Source organism: Pipra filicauda, unplaced genomic scaffold (genome assembly GCF_003945595.2).
Source record: "Pipra filicauda isolate LSUMZ 115617 unplaced genomic scaffold, ASM394559v2 scaffold649_size186993_pilon, whole genome shotgun sequence".
In the NCBI taxonomy this organism is placed as follows: domain Eukaryota; kingdom Metazoa; phylum Chordata; class Aves; order Passeriformes; family Pipridae; genus Pipra; species Pipra filicauda.
Genome location: NW_024104808.1, coordinates 1 through 25,277, shown reverse-complemented (window position 1 = coordinate 25,277; position 25,277 = coordinate 1). Strand labels below are relative to the sequence as shown.

At 51.2% G+C, this 25,277-nt stretch overlaps 1 protein-coding gene and 1 pseudogene across 1 annotated transcript; one reads left to right on the top strand and one right to left on the bottom strand.

Moving 5' to 3' along the window:
- The window catches only part of LOC113987748, a 134,728-nt pseudogene extending 117,134 nt beyond the window's left edge, over positions 1 to 17,594 (top strand).
- Positions 6,575 to 7,488, bottom strand: LOC113985254 (zinc finger protein 70-like). Its single transcript, XM_039388419.1, has one exon. The coding sequence runs from the start codon at positions 7,473 to 7,475 to the stop codon at positions 6,984 to 6,986; it is 492 nt and encodes a 163-aa protein (XP_039244353.1). The 5' UTR covers positions 7,476 to 7,488; the 3' UTR covers positions 6,575 to 6,983.
- Positions 17,595 to 25,277: the final 7,683 nt, after the last annotated feature.

Sequence of the window (25,277 nt, the reverse complement as noted above, 5' to 3'; positions counted from 1 at the left end):
TCCTTTGACTCTGGAAGGCCCTACAGTGTCACAATGGCCCCTTTACTCCAGGAGGTTCCACAGTGTCCTTGCTGGAACACACAGGGCTGTAATGTTGTCACCCCTGCAGAGCTGCCTCCAGCTCTGGGCTCCAGCACAGGAAGGACATGGACCTGTTGGAGCGAGTCCAGAGGGGATCAGCAAGAGGATCAGAGGGATGGAACAGCTCTGCTGTGAGGAAAGGCTGAGAGAATTGGGATTGTTGAGGCTGGAGAAAAGAAGGCTTTGGGGTGACCTAATTGTGGCCTTTCAGTGCTTCCCTTCAGGGAGCCAACAAGAAAGATGGAGAGAGACTATTTACAAGGGTCTGGAGTGACAGGACAAGGGGCAGTGGCTTCACACTGAGAAAGGGAAGGGTTAGATGGGATATTAGGAAGAATTTCTGGACTGTGATGGTAGTGAGATCCTGGCACAGGTTGCTCAGAGAAGTTCTGGCTGCCCCATCCCTGGAAGTGTTCACGGCCAGGCTGGATGGGGCTCTGAGCTCTGGGTCTAGTGGAAGGTGTCCCTGCCCATGGCAGGGGGTTGGACTGAGATGCTCTTTAAGGTCCCTTCCCACCCAAACCATTCCATGATTCTGTGACTGGTGGGGGATGTGGTGGTCGGAGCTGACGGGCACAGAGACCCCAAAATGGTGGAGTTTTCCATTCTGGGTGGAGGAAGGAGGGGGCAGCAGAACTGACACCCTGGACTGCTGGTGGTCAGAATTTGGTCTGTTTGGGAGACTGACTGATCTGGGTGTGAGTGTGGATGTGCTGGAGGGCAGGAAGGCTCTGCAGAGGGATCTGGACAGGCTGGATCAAGAAGGCCAAGTGTCAGGGCCTGCCCTTGGGTCCCAACAACCCCCTGGAACGCTCCAGGCTGGGGGCAGAGGGGCTGGAGAGCTGCTCAGCAGGAAGGGACTTGGGGGTGCTGCTTGACAGGGGCTGGATATGAGGCAGAGTGTGCCCAGGGGGGCAAGAAGGCCAAGGGCATGGTGGCCTTTGTGGAGAAGAGTGTGGCCAGCAGGAGCAGAGAACTGATTGCCCCTCTGTGCTGGGCACTGGGGAGGCCCCACCTGGAGTGCTGTGTCCAGTTGTGGCCCCTCAGTGCCAAAAGGCCCTTGAGGGGCTGGAGCGTGTCCAGAGAAGGGAACGGAGCTGGGGAAGGCTCTGGAAAACATGTCTGCTGAGGGACGGCTGAGGGAACTGGGCTTGTTGAGTGTGGAGAAGGGGAGGCTCAGGGGGGACCTCACTTCTCTCTACAAGGCTATTTGTGAAGTGGCTTGTAATTTTTATAATCTGTGTATATAGATACATATACCTTTTATTTGTGGAAAATAAATCCATTTCATTAAATGTCCGATTTCACCAGTGAGAACCTGCATTAAACTTTGATTGTATTTTGTACTTACTGAGTTTGTAGCATTAATGGTTGGGGATATTGTAGAACTCACATTTGACAACAGGAACAGCAGTAACAGGAGACTTCAGGTATTTGTAGAGGAGATTTTTGGGGCCTGTTTCTTGGTTTTGGGATCACAAAGGCTGATGCTTGGCAAAGATAGAATATTGTTATTGTAGTGTAGGTAACATTTTTATGAATTGAAAGACACCTGTGTTTTCAGCAAGTTTGTCAGTCAAGAACATTAGGACTGTAGGTGAGATCTGTCTGTACCTTGTTTTCAGACAAACCTGGTTTTGTTTTTCCTTTTTTTTTTCTTTAAAGGCTCTCACTGCATATTTTTCTTCCAAAGATTCAGATGACTGGTTGGGTAAAAGTCCTTGAGCAAAATTCTGTGCTCTTCGTGCCAGGTATGTTATACTGTGTTGTGGTTTTTTGTTTGTTTTGTGTCCCTTTTTGTTTGTTTGTTTTTTAAATTATGTTGGAAATAATTTTTTTCAAAATAAGCATTAAACATTTAAGCTGCAGTGTTTTACCTTGTTGACTGACTACAGCAATGTTTGTGTCTCCTGCACCTTTGAAGATTTCTATGGTCACTCACATACAACTTTAACAACCTGCAGTGACCGTGGTCACACGTAGTAAAGCCAGGCTGTGCTCTGAGAATTGCCATCTCCTAAGGACATTGTCTAACCACACTTCAGAAGTGCTTTTCCTTAGTTCAAGGTATTCATTCATTAGCTAGGGACACTCATAAGCTTTTCCTTTCCAATCAATTGTTTCTACAATAAACTTAAAACTTCTCTTTTTGGTGTAAATTTGACTCTAAAGCCCAAAGCGTTACGAGACATCTTGCTCTCCTCCTTGCAGTACAAACAAATCAGCTTTCTAATGTTTATAATTTGTTTTTACACTTTGAGATTCTGCATTTAGAGCCAGAGGAACACGTTTCCTTTGAGTCAGGTTTTCCCCACTGTGTAATTCAAAGTTGGAGAGCTCGTTTGCCTCCCTGAACTGGTTCCTTTTTGCAGCTTCCCATGCTCAGGTACCTCAGTGCGTGCTCAGGACCTCAAAGCACAAGGTGTCTTTGTGAAGACACCTGTGTCAAGAATCTCAAAAACACTCTTGATAATTTGCTTTTTAAAATTACATAATTGATGGTGATAATTAAAGAATACAGTCATGAACCCACACCTGAGTGCAGCTGTTTTCTTTGGCTTGGATGAAGCCTTCAGCCCGTTCATGTAAAAAATCATGGGCCAATTTTGCAAAGCTTTATAAAAATGTCTCTCCAGGTTGTACTAAACCTTTACCTGCAGTGAGTCACTGCTGATGTGCAAGGCAGAATTCAGATAATATTTACAGAGAATGGACGTGTCCATGATCGTGGATGTCCTGCAGCAAACAGGGCTGATGTGCAAATGTGTGACAGTGTGTTCTGGAACTGGGTTGTGTAACTGTCTGATGGGATCTGGGAGAACTGAGAGTTGGTGTTTAGAAATGATCTCAGACCTGAAGAACAACGGAGCATATCTGAAATCCCATGGGAATTTTCAGTGTAGAGGGTCAAAACCACAGATATTGCACAGTCTGTGACAATGAAGGCAAGACCAGTCTGAGGATAATGAGGGGACTGAGCCTGTGAGACCCAAGACTTGTGTTCCTAATGTTAAATCCTGAAATGTCTAAAGCTGCAACTTTTAACTGACCTGCTCTTCAAAAAATAGCAAAATTAAAGATTAAAATTAAACCCCGCAGTGTCAGGAGCAGATCTTGGCTGACCTGCATGTTCCATGCTAAATACAAAATTGAGCACTTCAGTCATAATGGTCTGCACCTTTCCTGGATTGCCCTGATGCTGTTTGTGCTGAACAGGTATTACAATAAAGGCAGTTTTACCTGTCCCTTGTTTACTTTTCTGAGCTCTTTGGAGCTGCCTTTTCTTGTAAGAGCAATCTATGGTTATCTGTGTTTGTCTGGTGGTAATTTCTCAAGGGATTTGTGTACAGGACGGGGCCTGAATTTCTTGGGTGGTTTGCACAGGTTCTTTGATAACACATTCCCTGGTGATACTTGAAAGTTTTTTATAAAATGTCTTTTGTAGCATATGCTGTCATCTGTAATGCTTGGTTGTTTTTTTTTTCATTCAGGGATGGGACTTGTGTAATACTCACAGTCTAATGCTTGGTCCTTAGGATTTCTTTATTCTTTTTAATTTTAATTCAAGTGGTTTAATATCCCATTTTCCCTGCAGATGTGTGGAGGAATTGATTTGGTCACTGTAAGCAAAATAGCTGCTCTTGGTTGAAGGGCTTGGTAAATTGTTCTTCCTTAAAACCATTTACTTTTTAGCTTTTTAAAAAAAGACCTTCACAAAGGTCTGGCTTTGCACAAAATGATATGTAATGCCAGGATGGTTTTCTGCTTGTTTGGTTTTATTTCTTTTTAAATTAAATTGTGAGCTGATAGACTTCAGATCATTCCTCATATAGTCAAAAAACCCACAACATTGGCAGGCTTGAGTAGAAAAAATAAAATTAATAATTAAAAAATTATTCATCTCTACTGGATGAATACGGGAACAGAATCTTTTCCAGTTTTCTTTAACTAAAAGGAATTTGGTCTTGACCTTTTGTTGTCCCTGCCACATTTTGTGACTTTGGACCAGTTATATCACTGAATTCAGTCCTGAAGCAAAAAAGTGGAATTCATGAATTGGAGGAATTCAGTTTTTAATGCGTGTCCATGAGCTTAGTTTTGATGCTTTTTGGCAAGTATTGAATCTCTTCTACTCCTGGGCTCTGTGAGTTTTATTACTTTGTTCCTTCAGAAGTCTTAGACTGTTTTTCCCACTGCAGGTCTGTGTAGAACAGCAGATTTCTTGCCATGTTTCTCCTTCCAGCTCTTCCTCAAAACTCTTCCTGTGCCATCCACTGACGCCTTTCTAGCCCCCAGTCATCTGCTCGAATCTCTAAAACATGTGACTCATGTTCCATTTTTATATTCATCTTCACATGACTCCTGAATCTTTCTGTGTGCATTTTTGTTGGTTTTCTCACTGGGTTGTAAATGAGCTGTTGTCACATCTGGTTTCTTGGGTAGGACTTTGGCCTTTCAGTTACACACCGAGTAATTCTTCCCTCCTTTTCTGGTTTGTAATCCTTACCTAAAGGGAGGGGCTGAATGTGAAAGCCTTAATTTACTTGGTGAAACAGTTGTCTACAAAAGAAGTTGCTTCAAACACCAATTGCAAAAGCATCCAAATGTGTGGATCCTGAAAGATCCAGTATTGCCCTCTCTGGTGAGCACAGATAATGTTTAGTTGAAGCACCGATTTTTATTTTCCATTTGTTTAAGAGAAGAGGGAAAATACTTGAAAACACTTTACTGAAGCTTTATTGAAGTTGACATACTTTGCTTAATGCAATACAGTTTATAATTTCAAACTAACACCCAAAAAAGAGTGCATCTGTGAATAAAGTCACATCTTACTGGGAATTCCTCTCTAAATGTGAGAAACCTGGCAAACAGCCTTAGCTAAAAATACCCAAACCTACATGAGTTGTGCTTTGACTGCTGTGCTTACAGAACATCTGATGGTAAAATATAAATATGTAAAAAATGTTTAAATAAAATAAATTTTTAAATAAAATGGTATCCAGAAAAAATTCAAATTCCTATGCCTTAAATATATTTAAAAAAATATAAATAAAAATATAAAAAATGTTTAAATAAAATGTTTAAATAAAATGGTACTTAAATATAAATTCAAATTCCTTTGCCTTAAATATATTAAAAAATATAAATACGTAAAAAATGTTTAAATAAAATAAATGTTTAAATAAAACGGTATCCAAATATAAATTCAGATTCCTTTGCCTTAAATATATAAAAAAATATAAATACGTAAAAAATGTTTAAATAAAATAAATATTTGAATAAAATGGTACCCAAATATAAATTTGAATTCCTGCGCCTTAAATATAAAAAAATGTAAATATATAAAAAATGTTTAAAAAAAATAAATGTTCAAATAAAATGGTATTCAGCAAAAAACTGAAGAGAAAAACTTTGTAAATTTTGTTTCAGAATCGTTGCCTTGACCCTTTGGTCGAGGTTGGGAATGGTTTGTCTCCCTTGGCAGGGAGGGTCAGTACTCTTTGTCATTCTGACAGGACTGCCCAGGTCCCTGATTTTATCGTGGCCAAAATACTGGGCTTGGAAACCAAACCAGGAGCTGGTAGGTAACAGCAGCTTGAAAAATGGGCTGATGCCTAATTGATGTGGCAGAAGGAATGAAAGACTCGTGACAGCTAAGAAAAAAATTGGGCTTTTCAGTGCCTACCTCAGGTTGGGATGACTGCCTGTGTCTTAGTGGAGGAAGATGTTCTTGTAACTTTATTGAAACTTGTTAGTAAAATGTGCCTGAATTCCTAAGGAAACAACCACTGTGAAATCTTTTAAACCAAATGTAGATTTCCAAAGTGTAGAAGTTGTTATTAATATTTTGGCCGTTCCTGTGGCATCTTTTTGGTGTATGAATAACTCTGAGAACAAGAAATTCTTAATTATAACACATTACCAGGTCTGTTTACTGATAATTATTTTACAAGGCTAAGAGAAGAGTTTAAGATGAAAGTTGTGGGGTTACTTGCAAAGCTTTTGGTACAACCAATGCAGTTGAACCTGGTGGGGAAATTTGCCCTTAAATTGGTTTTGGCAGATCTCATGAGTGTCTAAGGCAGAGACCAACCCAACTGGAAAGAACCTTTCAAGGGTGACTAAGATGTAACTAAATTACCTTTTTGAGAGGTGAGGAAAGCTGATGTCAGGAATTAAATTTCCTTATGTTAAGTTTATTAAAAATATAATAACATATACATATTAAAATTATTTTAATGGTCTTATTTATGGGGGTTTCCCTGTGTTTATGTTAGTACTTCTGAGTGTTTGATTGTGACAATAAGGGACAGCTTTGTGGTGGTTTTTTTTTATTTTTCATGTTTTGATACTTTGGTCAAAGCATTAAGATTAAAAGTCATTTAAAATTTTAATTCATGTTCAAAACCTGAATAGATTTGAAATGAGGTTAATGAGAACAGTGGGAGGAAAGAAAACAACAAGCCCAAAAACAAAACAACCCCAAAACCTGTTCATTTTTCCATTGTATTTTAAACAAGGAAGTCTGTAGAGCAGCAGAAACAGGACACGTGGGCAGGTGTGAAAGTCAGACTGGGGCTTGTTGCACTGGTTCCAGTGCTCTTTGCTTCAGTGTAACTGGTCATTTTGAGATGAGACTGGGGAAACTGGGCTGCCAGGGCAGAGACCACTGGCTGGCCCCACTGGTTTTTGCTGGGCAGTGGGTAATTTGTGCCTCACTTGTCAGAATCAGCCCACGGTTATCAGGGAATGGGGTAGTGGTGAATTTGGCTTTCAGACTAAAATGAGGTTAAACTTACACATATTCAAAAGAATAAACTGATGTTGGAGTGCAGATACTCAAAAATGTCAGTCCTACGGCCGAAGCTCTTCCCGCAGTCGGGGCACTCACAGGGCTTCCCTTAGCGGTGTGTCTGTTTGTGTTCGGTCAAGGCAGAGCTCTGGGTGAAGCTCTTCCCACACACCCCACACTTGTAGGGCCTCTCCCTGCTGTGGATGCGCCGGTGAGTGATGAGGTGGGAATTCTGCTTGAAGCCCTTCCCACAGTCGGTGCAAGGGAAGGGCCTCTCATCCGTGTGCGTCCGCTGGTGCTTTAGGAGATCTGAGCTGGTCCTAAACCTCTTCCCACATTCCAAGCACTTGTAGGGCCGGTCCCCTGTGTGGATGAGCTGGTGGGTGCAGAGGGTGGAGCTCTGCCTGAAGCTCTTCCCACATTCCGCACACATGTAGGGCCGTTCCCCAGTGTGGATGTGCTGGTGCTTGAGGAGGTCGGAGCTCTGCCTAAAGCTCTTCCCACACTCCTGACATGTGTAGGGCCGTTCCCCAGTGTGGAAACGCTGGTGTTTGCTGAGGCTAGAGCTGCAGTTGAAGCTCTTCCCACATTCCCTACACATGTAGGGACGTTCCCCAGTGTGGATGTGCTGGTGAGTGAGGAGGTGAGAGCTCTGCCTGAAGCTCTTCCCACATTCCAAGCACTTGAAAGGCTTCTCATTGCTGGGAGGCTGCTCAGGGACCACCAGGTCAGAGCTCCCCCTCAAGCTCCGGCCGCCTTCCCGGCACAGGCTGGCTCTTTCCTCCTCAGAGCACCCTGGGATGGCTTTGGAGCCCCTCCTGCGGGGGGATCTCCGGCCCTTTTCCTCCCCGCTGCCTTCCTGCGCCGGGGAGCCCTTCAAAACGGCCTCTCCCACCAGGGTCTCACGGGGGGATTTGTCCTCCGGGCTCTCCGTCCTCACCTCGGGGCCTGGGGCAGGAAGCAAGAAGGACAGGCAGGGGATTTGCCTCCGGCCCACAGGGAAGGCCAAGGACATCCCCCCAACTCCGGCCCCGGCAGGACGGCGGCGCCAGCGGGGTTGGCCTGCAGCCGGGGCCATGCTCGGCTGACAGAGCCAGCACAACACCCGCCCAAAGGGACACTGACTTCCTCCTCACCTGCCTGGGGGGACCAAGGCATCTTCCTCTTCCTCGCAGCCTCCTCCTCCATCCGCCCAAGCTTTGGGAAGGACAAATCCTGATGGGGGGAAAACAAGGGCTGAGCGCGTTGGCTTGGGGGTTCCTCCTGCCCAAGTCCATCTCTAGAACTCACCGGGCATCCTGTGACCATAAAAACCTCCAAAACACCAAGATTCAGCCCAGAAAAACTCAAACCACCAACAAGATTCAGGCAAAAACCCCTCAGAAATAGCTAGAAGACCCTTACCACCCCAAACTGCAAAAAGTTGAGATTGAGCTAAAAAATACTCCAAAATATGAAGATTCAGCCCATGAAAAGGTGATGGCGACTGAATTTAACCCTCCAGCAGGAAAGTCATTTGATTTCAAGCTCGTCTTCAAGGCGCACCCTGGGATTGGAGCCTGGGCTCTAATTAACCTCTCCTGTGCTGCCAAACAGCAGGAGCTGTATGGCCAAGGGACAAACTCTGTGATCCCTGTCAGTGTCCATGGCCCCTGTCAGTGTCCTTCAGGGAAATCGGGAGGAGGAAATGAAGAAATTGGTTTGGAACTAAACCGGTGTTAACATGGGAAAAACCTCCTTCCATGGAAATAAAACTTAGACAGATTTTCCTGGGCTGAACAAGCTCATTCAGGGATGAAGGACTGGGACTTCTGTGGACACTTGTGCTGGTTTCTTTGGACACTCGTGTTCCTTCAGAGAGCCCCTGGAAACACTCTGCTGTTCACTCCCAGTGCCACCAGTGCCTGGGTCCTGTCTGCAGCAGCAGATTACAGTGGGACTGGAGAAATGCTTTTCTGAGCCTCTGGGCTGGACACAGGCACAGCCTGACCCTGAACCCAAGGGAAACAAAGACAAATTCCACGGCTTTAGCTGGACCAAGGGTGGGGGGGTTTCCTGAGGGCAGCACTAACAAGACTGTTTTGTGTGTGTGAGACAGGCAGAAGCACAAATGCCTTGTTATTGCTTATTATTTGTAATATCTTATAGATATATCATACAACACCTAAGGATGGATTCTGTAGAATATGTGCCATAGATATGATACAGAATATATCTGATTATTGCTTTATCTGTCTGTCCAGACAGATATTGAGTATGAAGAGTATATTGAGTATTTGAGGGATATGTTCCTCTCTATACCCTGTTGGTTCCACTCCCAAGGCCAGCAAATTCCTGAAGCTCCCCCTTCTGTGCCCTGCAGGTTTTGGCAGATTTGCAAGAGCAGGGGAATCATTCCCTGCAGCCCCTTTGCACTGCAGGAAATGGGAGCCCTGTGCACATCCTGCTGCCTCCAGATTCCATTCTGGGTGTGGGAAGGACCCTGTGGGGAGCAAAGAAATGCCTGGTTCTGCAGGAGCTGGAGATGCTCAAGGGGCAGCAGGACCAAGTCAGGGGCCTGAGGGGGGCCTGGGGGGCTTTGAGGTCCAGGAGGGTCCTGGGGGAGCTGGGGAGGGGCTTTGGGCATTGGGGGTACAAACCAGGACAGACCAGTACAGACCAGCACAGACCAGTACCTCCTCACTGCTTCCCAGATTTCTCCTGGAGCTGGGCCACCTTGTTGTGGGACACCTGAGCCCCCCCCAGTGCCCTCCCAGTACAGCCCAGTGCCCCCAGTACAGCCCACTGTGTTCCTGTCCCAGGGTGCCGGGTGATCCCTCTTTGGGGGGGTTGGAAGGGATTTGAGGGGGGGCTGTGGGAGATCTGGGGAGATCTGAGGAGTTTGGATGGGGATTTGGGGGTTTTGAGTGCCTTTAGGGAAGTTAAAAGAGGTCTTGGGAACATTGGGGGGTCAGAGGTACCTATGGGGGGAGGGGATTAAAGGGAAAATGGAGGTTAGGAGACATTTGGGAGGGGTTAATGAGGCCTGGGCGGGCAGAGGAGGGGCTGCACCAAGAGCAGGTGAGTCCTGAGACCCCCCCTTGTGTCCCCAAGACCCTCTTGGTGTCCCCAGTTCCTCCCCTGACACCCTGAGACCCCCCCTGGTGTCTCCAATGTCCCCAGGGCCTCTTCATGGCCCCAACTCCCCCCTTGACACCCCCAATTCCACTGTCCCCAAACTTAACTCCATTGTCCTCAAACCCCATCCCTGATGTCCCCAACCCTCCATCTCACCCCAGGAGCCCCCCCTGGACCCTCTGACCACAGAAACACCCCACCACCCTGGTCACAGAAAGGCCAAGGGCATCTGGGGACATGTTGGGGACAACTGGGGGGCTTTGTGGGGCACTGGGGGATACTGGGACACACTGGGGGGAACCAGGGGGCACTGGGAGGGACTGGGGAGTTACTGGGGGATTACCAGGACACACGGGGAGACACTGGGAGGTTACTGGGCCATACTGGGGGTTACTGGGTGCTCACTGCAGGATCACTGGGCCATCCGGGGGGGCAGTGGGAGGTCACTGGGACACACTGGCTGGTCACTGAAGGGGTCACTGGAAAGTCACTGGGATATACTGGGGTCTAGGGATCCCCTTACCCGGATGTGGTACATTTCCCCCCCCGGATTTTGGGGGCCATCCCTAGGACCCCTCCTCTTTGGGGCTGGGGGACCCCCTGGACCCACTGTTGGGCTTTAGGGGACCCCCCAAAATGCCCTCAAAACCCCTGAAAGCCCCCCCTCGACACATCAAAACCTTCTCAAGGTCCCCTCAAATGCCCTCAGAGACCTCATCCCTCCCCAGCACCCTCTAAACCCTCTCAGTGACCCGCAAAACCCACCTGGGACCCCCCAGTCCCCTTTAGGGACCCCCCAATCCCCCTCAGAGACCCTCAAAACCGTCTAAGACCCCGTAAACCCCCTAGAGACCCCAAAACTGCCTAAAAGGTCCCGCCAGGACCCCCAAACCTCCTCAGAGACCCCCAAAGCCCACCTGGCACCCCCCAAATCTCCTCAGAAACCAAAACCCCCTCAGAGACCCCCAAACCCCTTCAGGAACCTTCAACCACCCCCTGAGTCCCCTCAGGACACCGAACTCCCTCAGGGACCCCTCAAAACCTCCTCGGTTATCCCCGAACCCCCCCGCTAAACCCTCCCGATCCCCCCCGGGGGGACTCACAGCACTCAGAGCGAACCGCAGGCCCCGCCGCCAGCACCGATTCCCGGCTGCGCGCGCACCTCGTTCCGAGAACGCCGCCGCAGCCAATCAGCGCGCGGCCACGCCCCCGCAGCCCCGCCCCCGCCCCTGCCGCGTTGGCTGCCGGGAATCGGTGATGGCGGCGGGTCGGTCGGTGAGCTCTGAGTGCAGGCGGGGGGTGCGGGAGAGCGGGGTCTGGGGATCCCCTCGGGGGCTGCGGGGAGCGCGGCTGTGGGGGGAAAGGCTGGAGGGCTCGGGAGGGTTTAGCGGGGGGTTCGGAGGTTCGGAGGACCCTCTCGGGGCCGCGGGGCCCGGAGGCCTCCCAAGAACCCGGAAGGGTGATTCGATTCGTGAGAAATTCCTTCGGAGAAAAAAATTCAAAACCACCCAACCAAAAAAAGAACCCTAAAAAAAAGGAAAAGAGAGAAAAAGGTGAAGGAAAAACTGCAAGGGCCAGGATGATTTTATTGCTTTGCTTCAGTTTTTCCTTGGTTTCCTCAGATTCTTTGCTCCCTTCCTTTACAGAAAGCTCTTTTACTGTTCTGTAGTTTTGTGGTCCCTTAGAGGCTTTTAGGGGTCCCTGAGGAGGTTTTTGGGGGTCTGTGAGAGGGTTTGGTGTCGTGAGGGGACTTAGGGGGAGGTTGAAGGTCCCTGAAGCAGTTTGGGAATCGCTGAGGGAGTTTGAGAGTCCCCGAGAGAAATTGAGAGGTCCTGAGGGGCTTTGGAGGGGTGTCTTTGAAGGAGTTTTAGAGGTTTCTAGGGGGATTTCAGAAGTCCCAGAGGGTTTTGAGGGTCCCTGAGGGAGTTTTTGAGGTCTCTGAAAGGGTCTGGGGGGTCCCAGGTGGGTTTTGCAGGTCACTGAGAGGGTTTAGGGGGTCTTGGTAGGGGGAATTAGGTCTCTGAGGGGATTTGTGGGGCCCTTGAGGAGGTTTGGAAGGGTCCAGAGGTGGATTTCTGAGGGGATTTCAGGGGTTTTGAGGGGACTTTATAGGGTCTCCATGTCGGTGGACCGACCCCAGGGAAAGGGGATCCCAATTCCCCCCCTGAGCCCCAGAGACCCCCAAAGCTCAGCACACAGAGACCCCACAGGGAGGGGGGCCTGAGGGTCCCCTAAAGCCCAACAGTGGGGCTCAGGGGGTCCCCCAGCCCTCAGGAGAGGGATCCTGTGGGTGTCCCCAAAAATCTAGGGAGGGAGATGTACCACATCTGGGTAAGGGGATCCCAGTGCCCCAGTATACCCCAGTGACCCTCAATAGAGCCCAGTAACCCCCTCAGTGACCACCCAGTGTGTCCCAGTGACCTCCCACTGCCCCCCAGTATGGCCCAGTGATCCTGCAGTGAGCACCCAGTAACCCCCAGTATGGCCCAGAAACCTGCCAGTGTCCCCCTGTGTGTCCTGGTAATCCCCCAGTAACTCCCTAGTCCCTCCCAGTGCCCCCTGGTTCCCCCCAGTGTTTCCCAGTATCTCCCAGTAATCACCCAGTGCCCCCCAAAGCCCCCCAACTGTCCCCAGTGTGTCCCCAGATGCCCTTGGCCTTTCTGTGAACATAGGGGGGGTGTTTTTGTGGTCAGAGGGTCCAGGGGGGCTCCTGGGGTGAGATGGAGGGTTGGGGACATCAGGGATGGGGTTTGAGGACAGTGGAACTGGGGAAACCAGGGGGGAACTGAGGACACCGAAAGGGTCTTGTGGACACGAGGTGGGTCTCAGGACTCACCTGCTCTTGGTGTAGGCCCTCCTCTCCCCCTCTAGGCCCCTTTAACCCCACCAGATTTCCCCCAACTCCCCTTTTTTAACTTTAATCCCCTTTCCCCAGATACTTTTAACCCCCCAATGCCTCCAAGACCATTTTAACTCCCCCAAATTCACCCAAAGCCCCTCAAAACCCCCCAAATCCCCATCCAACTGCCCCCCCCAGATCTCCCCAAATCTCCACCAGTCCCCCCCTCAAATCTCTTCCAACTCCCCCCCAAAGAGGGATCACCCAGCACCCTGGGACAGGAACACACTGGGCTGTGCTGGGGGCACTGGGCTGTACTGGGAGAGCACTGGGGGGCTCAGGTGTCCCAGGACAACGTGGCCCAGCTCCAGGAGAGATCCGGGGAACAGTGAGGAGGTACTGGTCTGTACTGGTCTGTGCTGGTTTGTACTGGTCTGTCTTGGTTTGTACCCCCAATCCCCAAAGCCCCTCCCCAGCTCCCCCAGGACCCTCCCAGACCCCAAAGCCCCCCAGACTCCCCCCAGGCCCCTGACTTGGTCCTGCTGCCCCTTGAGCATCTGCAGCTGCTGCAGAACCAGGCATTTCATCAGCAAATGTGCAGGTGACCCCAAGCTGGGGGTGTGTTGATGTGCTGGAAGGCAGGAGGGCTCTGCAGAGGGACCTGGCCCAGCTGGATCCATGGGCTGATTGCAAGGGGATGAGGTTCCAGCAGGCCAAGGGCCGGGTCCTGCCCTTTGGGCACAAGAAGCCCCGTCAGCCCCCCGGGCTGGGGCCAGAGTGTCTGGAGAGCAGGCAGGCAGAAAGGGAGCTGGGAGTGGGGATGGACAGGAAGCTGAAGAGGAGGCAGAGTGTGGCCAGGTGGCCAAGAGGGCCAATGGCTGGTGTCCTGTGTGAGGAAGAGTGTGTCAGCAGGAGCAGGGAAGTGATTGTTGGGCTGGAGTGAGCGCTGGAGAGGCCACCCCTGGAGTGCTGTGTCCAGCTCTGGGCCCCTGAGTTGAGGAAGGCCCTGGAGGGGCTGGAGCAGGTGCAGAGAAGAGCAGCGAGGCTGGGGAAGGGAGTGGAGCCCAAGTGGTGTGAGGAGAGGCTGAGGGAGCTGGGGGTGTTGAGGCTGGAGAAGAGGAGGCTCAGGGGAGACCTCCTGACTGTCTGCAAGTCCCTGCCAGGAGGTTGGAGCCAGGTGGGGGTGGGGCTGTTCTGCCAGGAAGCAGCAGTAGGACAAGAGGGCTGGGTCTTGAGCTGTGCCAGGAGAGGTTTAGGTTGGATATTAGGAAGCAATTTTTTTCCTGGGAGAGTCATCAGGCCTTGGAATGGGCTGGGCAGGGAGGGGGTGGAGTCAGCGTCCCTGGAGGTGTTGAAGGTGAGAGTGGATGTGGCCTCAGTGCCATGGTCTGGGAAGCACGGCGGGATTGGATCAAGGGTTGGACTTGATGATCTCGGAGGTCTTTTCCAACGTGGCTGATTCTGTGATTCTGTGATTGCCATTCCTATGGCAGCACATGCTTGAGGCTCTATCCCCAGGGTGATAGAGATGTCTGTCCATATCTATCTCCAAGGTTAGTCTGTAAATGTGTGGTGTTAGAAAAGCAGGCTGAGTTGTGGGCTGGTTGTAGAAGGAGAAAGAAGCCCAGAGGCCAGTGCAAGCAGGCAGCCCTGAGCTTGCACCTGATGTCCCCTCCCTGCAGGTTCCTGTCCTTGAGCCCAGGCCCTGAGGTGAGGCTGAGAAGTGGCGCGGAGGTGAGCCCAGAGCTGTCCCTGAGGTGAGGCTGAGAATAAGTGCAAGGCAGAGGTGCTGCTGAGGAAGGAGAGCCCCGTGGTGGGGAAAAGAAGAAACTGTGAGTGCCCATCCCTGAGAAGGTGCTGTGTCCATCCCCTGTGTGCCAGGTGAGCTGGGGCTTTGCTGCAGAGCTGCGGGCGCTGATTTGAGCGTCTCCAAGTGCTGAGATGGTGGGCACCCAGGAACACAAACTGTGCCTGGCCACGGAGCCTGCAAGGAGGAGCAGAGACAGCGGTGGCAGTGTGGGGGGCCAGGTTGTCCCTGTGCCTTCCCCTGCAGGCCCTGTCTGTCCCTGCTGGGCCCCTGTCCATCCCCATCAGGTCCCTGCCCGTCCCCCCCGGGCTGAGCTCCCCCCAGGAAGTGCCGTGGAGCTGAAGCTGCTGCCATCCCCCCCCTGCAGCCGCTGCCCCAGCCAAGGGAGCAGCAAAGGCAGGGCCAGGAGCAGAGGCAGCAGCAGGGGAGCCCTGGGGGGGCCGGGAAGCTCTTGTGTGGGTCAGGAAAGAGGCGCTGGGCACGAGGCCGGGGCTGTGCTGAGCAGGCCCAGCCCTCACATCCCCCCAGCCAACGCCGGCTGCCCGGGGGGCTTGGGAGGGACCCCCAGCCCGTGTGCCCCACACTGAGCTGGCAGAGAGAGCGCCAAGGGACAGGGATGTGGGCAGGGCCCCGGGTGAGGGACAGGCAGGGCCATTGCAGGGCCACGGTGAGGGCACAGCCTGTGGCAGCAGAGCTGCCCAGGGCCTGGGGCTGAGCAGAGCACGAGGCCTCTTGCAGACCCCTGGAGCAGCCTCCCACTTGCCAGCCCGGGCCTGGTGGGGTGACACTGTCCCCTCCCTAAAGGACACTCCCCCAGAACTCTTTGGGGGGGCCTTTTGTGTCTATTCCTGGTTGCTGATTCCTGCTGGGGACCTGAGGGAGCCTCTCCAATCCCATCCATGGGGCACAATCTCCTCTGCAGAGCTTGACTCACTGCAGACTTTTCAGGGAAATCTGTGCTGGCAGCTGCATCCTGAGCCCCAGGGCAGTTTGTATCCCTGAGTGCTGATCCATTCTGGGGACCCAAGGGATCCTCTGCCATTCCATCCATGCAGCAGGAGTCACCCTGCTGCCCTTGACTCCCTGCAGAGGAACAAGTGCCCTCTCTCTGTTTGGGAGAAGCCAGATGCTGCCCCTGGGCCATCAGAAGTGGTGCTGAAGCCTCTTTCAGCCCAGCCCTGGTGCAGTTTTCTCATCCCCTCACCAAGTGCCCACTCCCCCAGCCGGCACTGACCAACCAGGGCGTTTGGCACACTTGGTTTGGTGGTTTGGAGAATCAGACCCACACTGGCAGGGGGCCAGATAACCCCAAGTAACAGCCCTGGAGAATTTTAAGTGACACTACAGTAATACAGCTTTTGATAAGGATATATCAACTCAATCAAGTCATGAAAAAATGACCTCACTCCTCTCATTCTGCCAATTAAACACCATTTTTTGTGCTGAATCTTCATATTTTGGAGTATTTCGGGCTAAACTTTAACTTTTTGCAATTTGGGGGGCGGTCCATCTCACTATTTCTTAGTGCTTTTTTCCCTGAATCTCAGTGGTTTTGTTTTTTCTGGGCTGAATCTTGGTGTTTTGGAGGTTTTTATGGACACAGGATGCCCGGTGAGTTCTAGAGATGGACTTGGGCAGGAGGAACCCCCAAGCCAACGCGCTCAGCCCTTGTTTTCCCCCCATCAGGATTTGTCCTTCCCAAAGCTTGGTCGGATGGAGGAGGAGGCTGCGAGGAAGAGGAAGATGCCTTGGTCCCCCCAGGCAGGTGAGGAGGAAGTCAGTGTCCCTTTGGGCGGGTGTTGTGCTGGCTCTGTCAGCCGAGCATGGCCCCGGCTGCAGGACAACCCCGCTGGCGCCGCCGTCCTGCCGGGGCCGGAGTTGGGGGGATGTCCTTGGCCTTCCCTGTGGGCCGGAGGCAAATCCCCTGCCTGTCCTTCTTGCTTCCTGCCCCAGGCCCCAAGGTGAGGACGGAGAGCCCGGAGGACAAATCCCCCCGTGAGACCCTGGTGGGAGAGGCCGTTTTGAAGGGCTCCCCGGCGCAGGAAGGCAGCGGGGAGGAAAAGGGCCGGAGATCCCCCCGCAGGAGGGGCTCCAAAGCCATCCCAGGGTGCTCTGAGGAGGAAAGAGCCAGCCTGTGCCGGGAAGGCGGCTGGAGCTTGAGCGGGAGCTCTGACCAGGTGGTCCCTGAGCAGCCTCCCAGCAGGGGGAAGCCCTTCAGGTGCTTGGAATGTGGGAAGAGCTTCAGCAGGAGCACCACCCTCCTCACTCACCAGCACATCCACACTGGAGAACGGCCCTACCCGTGTGGGGAATGTGGGAAGAGCTTCAGGCAAAGCTCCAAGCTGATCCGACACCAGCGCATCCACAGTGGGGAATGGCCCTACACATGTAGGGAATGTGGGAAGGGCTTCAGTGACAGCTCCAACCTCTGCACCCACCAGCGCATCCACACTGGGGAACGGCCCTACACGTGTGGGGAATGTGGGAAGAGCTTCAACTGCAACTCCAACCTCCTCACCCACCGGCGCATCCACACTGGAGAACGTCCCTACACGTGTGGGGAATGTGGGAAGAGTTTCAGACACAGCTCCACCCTCCACTCCCACCAGCACATCCACACTGAGGAACTGCCCTACACGTGTGGGGAATGTGGGAAGAGCTTCAACTGCAGCTCCAGCCTCCTCAGCCACCAGCGCATCCACACTGGGGAGCGGCCCTACACGTGTGGGGAATGTGGAAAGAGCTTCAGTGACAGCTCCAATCTTCACGCCCATCAACGCATCCACACCAGGGAACGGCCCTACACATGTGGGAAATGTGGGAAGAGGTTTCAGACCAGCTCACATCTCCTCAGGCATGAGCGGACGCACACGGATGAGAGGCCCTTCCGCTGCACCGACTGCGGGAAGGGCTTCAAGCAGAATGCTCACCTCGTCACCCACCAGCGCATCCACACCAACGGACCCACCAGTAAGGGAAGCCCTGTGAGTGCCCCGACTGCGGGAAGAGCTTCGGCTGTATGACTGACATGCAGAAAAGGTTTCAAAAGGTCTTCACGATTTTGAGTATCTGCACTCCAACATCAGTTTATTCTTTTGAATATGTGTAAGTTTAACCTCATTTTAGTCTGAAAGCCAAATTCACCACTACCCCATTCCCTGATAACCGTGGGCTGATTCTGACAAGTGAGGCACAAATTACCCACTGCCCAGCAAAAACCAGTGGGGCCAGCCAGTGGTCTCTGCCCTGGCAGCCCAGTTTCCCCAGTCTCATCTCAAAATGACCAGTTACACTGAAGCAAAGAGCACTGGAACCAGTGCAACAAGCCCCAGTCTGACTTTCACACCTGCCCACGTGTCCTGTTTTCTGCTGCTCTACAGACTTCCTTGTTTAAAATACAATGGAAAAATGAACAGTTGTTGGGGTTGTTTTGGTTTTGGGTTCGGGTGGTTTTTTTCCCCCCACTGTTCTCATTGACCTCATTTCAAATCTATTTCGGTGTTTGAAGATGAATTAAAATTTTGAATGATTTTTAATGTTAATGCCTTGACCAAAGTATCAAAACATGAAAAATAAAAAAAAAAAACAACAGAAAGCTGTCCATTCTTGTCACAATCAAACACTCAGAAGTACTAACATAAGCACAGTGAAAACCCCATAAATAAGACCATTAAAATAATTTTAATATTTATGTATTATTATATTTTTACTAAGCTTAACATAAGGAAATTTAATTCCTGACATCAGCTTTCCCCATCTCTCAAAAAGGTAATTTAGTTACATCTTTGTCACCCTTGAAAGGCTCTTTCCAGTTGGGTTGGCCTCTGCCTTAGACACTCATGAGATCTGCCAAATCCAGTTTTAAGGGCAAATTTCCCCACCAGGTTCAACTGCATTGGTTGTACCAAAAGCTTTGCAAGTAACCCCACAACTTTCATCTTAAAACTCTTCTCTCAACCTTGTAAAATAATTAGCAGTAAACAGACCTGGTAATGTGTTATAATTAAGAATTTCTTGTTCTCAGAGTTATTCATACACCAAAAAGATGCCACAGGAACGGCCAAAATATTAATAGCAACTTCTACACTTTGGAAATCTACATTTGGTTTTTAAAGATTTTACAGTGGTTGTTTCCTTAGGAATTCAGGCACATTTTACTAACAAGTTTTAATAAAGTTACAAAAACATCTTCCTCCACTAAGACACATGCAGTCATCCTAACCTGAGGTAGGCACTGAAAAGCCCAATTTTTTTCTTAGCTGTCACGAGTCTTTCATTCCTTCTGCCACATCAATTAGGCATCAGCCCATTTTTCAAGCTGCTGTTACCTGCCAGCTCCTGGTTTGGTTTCCAAGCCCAGTATTTTGACCACAATAAAATCAGGGACCTGGGCAGTCCTGTCAGAATGACAAAGAGCACTGACCCTCCCTGCCAAGGGAGACAAACCATTCCCAACCTCGACCAAAGGGTCAAGGCAACGATTCTGAAACAAAATTTACAAAGTTTTTCTCTTCAGTTTTTTGTTGCAATTCTCTGTTGCTCTATTAAAAGACCTCAGCAGTGAAAGACAAGGCCTGATGGCCAAACCCAGGGCTTCAGCCACTTGAGGTCTATTGAAACCTTTCTGTGAGGAAAAGCTGAGAGAACTGGGATTGTTGAGGTTGGAGAAGGGAAGGCTTTGGGGTGACCTAATTGTGGCCTTCCAGTCCCCTCAGTAAAGTTGTGGACAACACCCAGCTGGGTGTGAGTGTGGATGTGCTGGAGGGCAGGAAGGCTCTGCAGAGGGATCTGGACAGGCTGGATCAATAAGGCCAAGTGTCAGGGCCTGCCCTTGGGTCCCAACAACCCCCTGGAACGCTCCAGGCTGGGGGCAGAGGGCTGGAGAGCTGCTCAGCAGGAAGGGACTTGGGGGTGCTGCTTGACAGGGGCTGGATATGAGGCAGAGTGTGCCCAGGGGGGCAAGAAGGCCAAGGGCATGGTGGCCTTTGTGGAGAAGAGTGTGGCCAGCAGGAGCAGAGAACTGATTGCCCCTCTGTGCTGGGCACTGGGGAGGCCCCACCTGGAGTGCTGTGTCCAGTTGTGGCCCCTCAGTGCCAAAAGGCCCTTGAGGGGCTGGAGCGTGTCCAGAGAAGGGAACGGAGCTGGGGAAGGCTCTGGAAAACATGTCTGCTGAGGGACAGCTGAGGGAACTGGGCTTGTTGAGTCTGGAGAAGGGGAGGCTCAGGGGGGACCTCATTGCTCTCTGCAATGACCTGAAAGGAGGTTTTTAGTGGGGTGGGAGTTGGTCTCTTCTGCAAAGCCTTTAGTGACAGGAAGAGAGGAAACGGCCTTAAATTGCATCAGGCGAGGATCAGATTAGATGTTAAAAAAACCCTTTTTCCACTGAGAGAGTGTTCAGGCATTGGAACAAGTAGCCCAGGGAGGTGGTGCAGTCTCTGGAAGTGTTCAGGTGTGTGGTGGGTTGACCTTGGCTGGACACCAGGTGCCCTCCCAGCCGCTCTATCACTCCACTTTCCAGCAGGACAGGGGAGAGAGTAAGGTGGAACAAAAAACAACTGGTGGGTTGAGATAAGGCAGTTTATTTAAAGCAAAAGACAGCAGGGTTTGTTCTCTGCTTGCCATGAGCAGCCATGGTCGGCCACTCCCGAGGAGCAGGGCTTGGGTCCGCGGGACGGTTCCTCAGCAGGCAGCCATCAGACAATGAATGCCCCCCTCCTGCTCCCTGCCTCAGCTTTTAGAGCTGAGCTGACCTCCCATGGGCTGCAATGTCCCTTGGCTCAGTTGGGCTCAGCTGGCCTACTTGGGTCCCCTGCCAGGCTCTTGCCCTCAGCTAAGGAAGGAATGTCCCAGTGTTGGTGCTGTGCTCAGCAGGGGCCAAAACACTGGGGTGTTCTCAACCCCCTTCCAGCTGCCAATGCCAAGCCCAGCCCTGGGAGGGCTGCTGTGGGGAACTGAACTGCAGCTCAGCCAGACCCAACCCAAATATCTATGGCACATATTCTATAGAATCCATCCTTAGGTGTTGTATGATAGATCTACAAGATATTACAGATAATAAGCAATAATAAGGCAAGTGTCCTCCTTAGGGACACACACACAGCCCCCCAACCTACTCGCTGGGTTTGTTCCCTGGGGGTCTCTGCAGCAGCAAGCACAGCCCCACACTGACTGCTCTGGGCTGTGCAGGCATTTGTGGTTCTGCCTGTCTCACACACCCCCCAACCTTGGGATGGATCTGGATGTCACTGGATGTGATGTCACAGGGGAGCTGTGATATCATGGGGAGGTGTGATGTCACAGGGACGATGTGATGTCACAGGGGAGGATGTGATATCACAGGAGAGGTGTGATGTCATATGATGGATGTGAAGTCATAGAGATGTGATGTCACAGGAAGGATGTGATGTCACAGGAAGGATGTGATGTCACAGGGAGGACATGATGTCACAGGGATGATATGATGTCACAGGAGAGATGTGATATATGATGGATGTGACGTCAGCTGTTGTGACACTTCAGGGTCTCATGGAACCAAAGGGACCCTGGGACAGTGAGGAACCTCATGGAGTCAAGGGCCTATTGAGACACTGCAAAGCTCATGGAACCAGAGGAATTCTGGGAGAGTGTGGAACTTCATGGAATCAAAGGGCCATTCTGACACTGGAGGGCCTCCTGGATCTGAAGGAAACCTGGGAGACTGCAGAATCTCATGGAATCAAGTGGCCAGTGTGACATGGGGGACCTCCCGGAAGAAAAGAAACCCTGGGACATTTTGGAACTTCATGGAATCGCTGGGCCATTGTGACACTGGGGAACCTCATGGAATTGTGTGGCCATTGTGACACTGCAGGGCCTCATGGAATAAAATGAAACTTGGGACAGCGGGAAACCACATGGGATCAAGGGGTGCCTGTGACCCTGCAGGACCTCATGGAACCAAGGGAAGCCTGGGACACTGAGGAAACTCGTGGAACCAAGTGGCCTTTGTGACCCTGCAGAATTGCACGGAATCAACAACCCATTGTGACACTGCAGGGCTTCATGGAACCGAAGGAATCCTTGGACACTGTGGAACCTCATAGAAACAAAGGGCCATTGTGACACTCCTGGGCCTTGTGGATCCAAAGGAATCTTGGGATGCTGTGGAACCTCCCAGAATCAAGGGGCCATTTTGACACCGTGGAACCTCATGGAATCAACAGTCCATTCTGAGTCTGCAGGGCCCAGGGAAGCAAAGGAATCCTGGGGCACTGTGGAATCTCACAGAATCAAGGGAACAATGTGACCCTGCGGAGTCTCATGGAGATGAAGAAGCCCTGGGAGACTGGAACTTCACGGAATCAAGGGACCGTTGTGACAGTGCAGGTCCTCATGGAACCAAGGGAAAAGGGGGACACTGTGAAAACTCATGGCATCAAGGGGCCATTTTGACATGCAGGGCTTCCTAGAACCAAAGGAAACCTGGGACGTTTGGGATCATCCTGGAATCGAGGGGCCACCGGGACACTGTGGAACCTCATGAAAGGAGAGGAACCCTGAGACTGTGCAGAACCTGACGGCAGAAAGGAGCCATCGTGACACTGCAAAACCTCGTGGAATCGAGGGGCCACGGCTTCACATCTGGGTCTCATGGAACCAAAGGAAACCTTGGACACTGGGGAAACTCATGGAAGCAGGGAGACCCTGGGACACAGTGGAGCCTCACGGAATCAAGGGGCCATCGGGACACTGCAGGACCTTCTGGGGCCAAAGGAACCCTGGGCTGCTGCAGAACCTCACGGAGGTGGGAAGCTGCTGTGTGGGGCCCCCACGACGAGTGGCTGAGGCTGCTGCAGGAGAAGGTGAGTGAAGCCAATTTGCACAAGTGGAAGCCGTGGGCAACGGAACTGAGCTCCCTTGCCATGGTCAGTTACCATGGCAACCATCAGACATTTCCATTGTGTGCTGGGTTAAAAGTAAACCGGAGGGAGAAATGAACCCACCCGAGGGATTGCAAGTCAGAGTTACAATTTACTAAGATTACAATAAATACAATGATAGAGAAAAATGGTTTTAACCCACAAAAATAGCTGTATAAGCCAGCACCCTGGGACAAGAACAGAACAGTGCTGAGCACCACGTGGCCCCCCAGGGTGCAAAGTAAAAGGAAAGGAAAACCTGTTGGTCCAGATGATGGTGGCAGTTCTGTTGAGGCAGTGATGGCAGTCCTGTCAGGAGTGGCAGTGGCAGTCCTGTTGGAGTTCTGGTCCTCCTCTCGATCCCATGAGTGGTACCAGAAGTCCCCAAACCCCAAGAGTGTATGTGCTTAGGTTCAGGTGGGGATGTCCAGCACCTCCCCCAGGGCGGGGAGTTTCACAATGGGCAATTTAACTCTGTGAGTCATGGGGTATTTTTGGAGTGTTTGATGGTCTGGGTGTTGCAGCTGCCTGTTCTGCCAGTCCAAGGAGGCCCATTGGCAGAGATGACCCCTCAGGCTGGGGGTGAAGGTGCTAATGCCTCCCCGGAGGGGAGTTCTCACACCTGAGTCATAGGTGTGAAGACAAAGGAACACCTCTTGCACAGTTCTTTCACACTCAGCTTGTAGCCTGAGGTGTCAGGTGGGCCCTGGGCAGCTGCTGCAAAGAATCCATTATTAACAGTCCATCAGAAATGACACAGAGGGTTTGGAATACACAATTCTGGTTGCACTGACACAGTGATAAACTGGTTCTGGCTGGTGCAACTAGGACAGATTGCTAGGGTTGATTACCATGGCAACCATCATACATTCCCATTGCTACGGTCAGTTACCATGGCAACCGTCATATATTCCCGTTGCTAAAATCAGTTATGATGGCAACCATCATACTTCCTACTGGTACAGTCGGTTACCATGGCAACCATCATATATTCCCATTGCTATGGTCAGTTCCCATGGCAACCATCATATATTCTCATTGCTACGGTCGGTTGCCATGGCAACCATCATACATTCCCATTGCTACAGTCAGTTACCATGGCAACCACCATACAGTCCCGTTGCTATGGTCTGTTACCATGGCAACCATAATACTTCCCCCGGTACTGCCGGTTACCATGGCAACCATCAAACTTCCCACTGCTACGGTCGGTTACCATGGCAACCATCATACATTCCCATTGCTACAGTCACTTACCATGGCAACTATCATACATTCCTGTTTCCACAGTCAGTTACCATGGCAATTATCATATGTCCTACTCATACAATTGGTTACCATGGCAATCATCATACATTTCCATTGCTACAGACAGTTACCATGGCAACCATCATACGTTCTTATTGCTATGGTTAGTTACCATGGCAACCATCATACATTCCTGTTGCTATGTTCAGTTACCATGGCAACCATGATAGTCTTGTTGCTACAGTCACTTACCATGCACACCATCATACATTCCCGTTTCTCTGGTCAGTTACCATGGCAACCATCATAAATTCCCATTGCTATGGTAACTATCACACATTCCCAGTGCCAGGGTCGGTTACCATGGCAACCATCATACATTCCTATTGCTACAAGCAGTTACCATGGCAACCATCATACTGCCAATGGGTACAGTCGTTTACCATGGCAACCATCATACTTCCCACTGGTACAGTCAGTTACCATGGCAACCATCATAAAATCTTACTGCTATGGTCAGTTACCATGGCAACTATCACACATTCCAGTTGCTATGGTCGGTTACCATGATAACCATCACACATTCCCATTGCTACGGTCAATTACCTTGGCAACCATCATACTTCCCACTGGTACAGTCAGTTTCCATGGCAACCATAATACATTCCTGTTGTTGCGGTCAGTTACCATGTCCTGGTGCCTTTCCAGTGAATTCCAGGGTTATCAAAGCCAACTGGAATGGGCTCTTTGTCGCACTCCACAATGTCACCCAAACCACTCTCTCCTCTGACCCTCACCCACAAAAGTTCACCCAAGTTGTTCATCCCCTAGAGCAGCTGCACAGGTCCAAGAAGCTCCTTCCCACTGAGGACACCTCTCTCCTGCTCTTTCTGTCCTGTGTCTCCTTGGCCTTCTCTCCCAACCCATCACAGACCTGCAACCTGGGAACTGTCTCAGCAGGCCTGGGCTGTTATTGCCTGCAAGTGGAATGCAGAGAGACTTGGGGCTGCAGCTCCTCCTGCCTGTGCCCCACACGCAGGGCATTGGGGCCTGTCTGGCTGCAGCCCCTCAGCGGGGGCACCGGGGTAAGAACAGACTTGCAGTGGGGAAAGCTGCTCTGAAAGCCCCGAGAGCTGGGCTGTGCAGAGGCTTTGCTGACAATGGCCTTGGGGGTGGACGTGCTGGGACTCAGGCCCAGGGGGAAAATCCCAGGCCTGATCCCTGAGGAGATCAGCACATGCTGCTGAAATGCTGGGGGAGAGAAGAGCCAGCAGAGGGAGGAAACAAGTGTGGACAGCCTGGGCTGATGTGCTTTGGACTCGTGCCTGGCCCGGCCTTGGCTGGGCAGAGAAGGGACAGCCTTTGTGTCCCTGCAGGGCTGGGATTCACTCCCTGCCCCAAAGGCCCCCAATGTGTCTGAGAAGCCCTGGGTGGTGCCTGTCCCACAACTGCTGGGAATGGGGACGGGGTCCCCGCACAGGCCCTGTGCTGTCC

Coding starts and splice junctions, on each gene's coding strand:
- LOC113985254 (XM_039388419.1), bottom strand. CDS start 7,475: ATGTGTAGGGAATGTGGGAAGAGCTTCAACTGCAGCTCTAGCCTCAGC.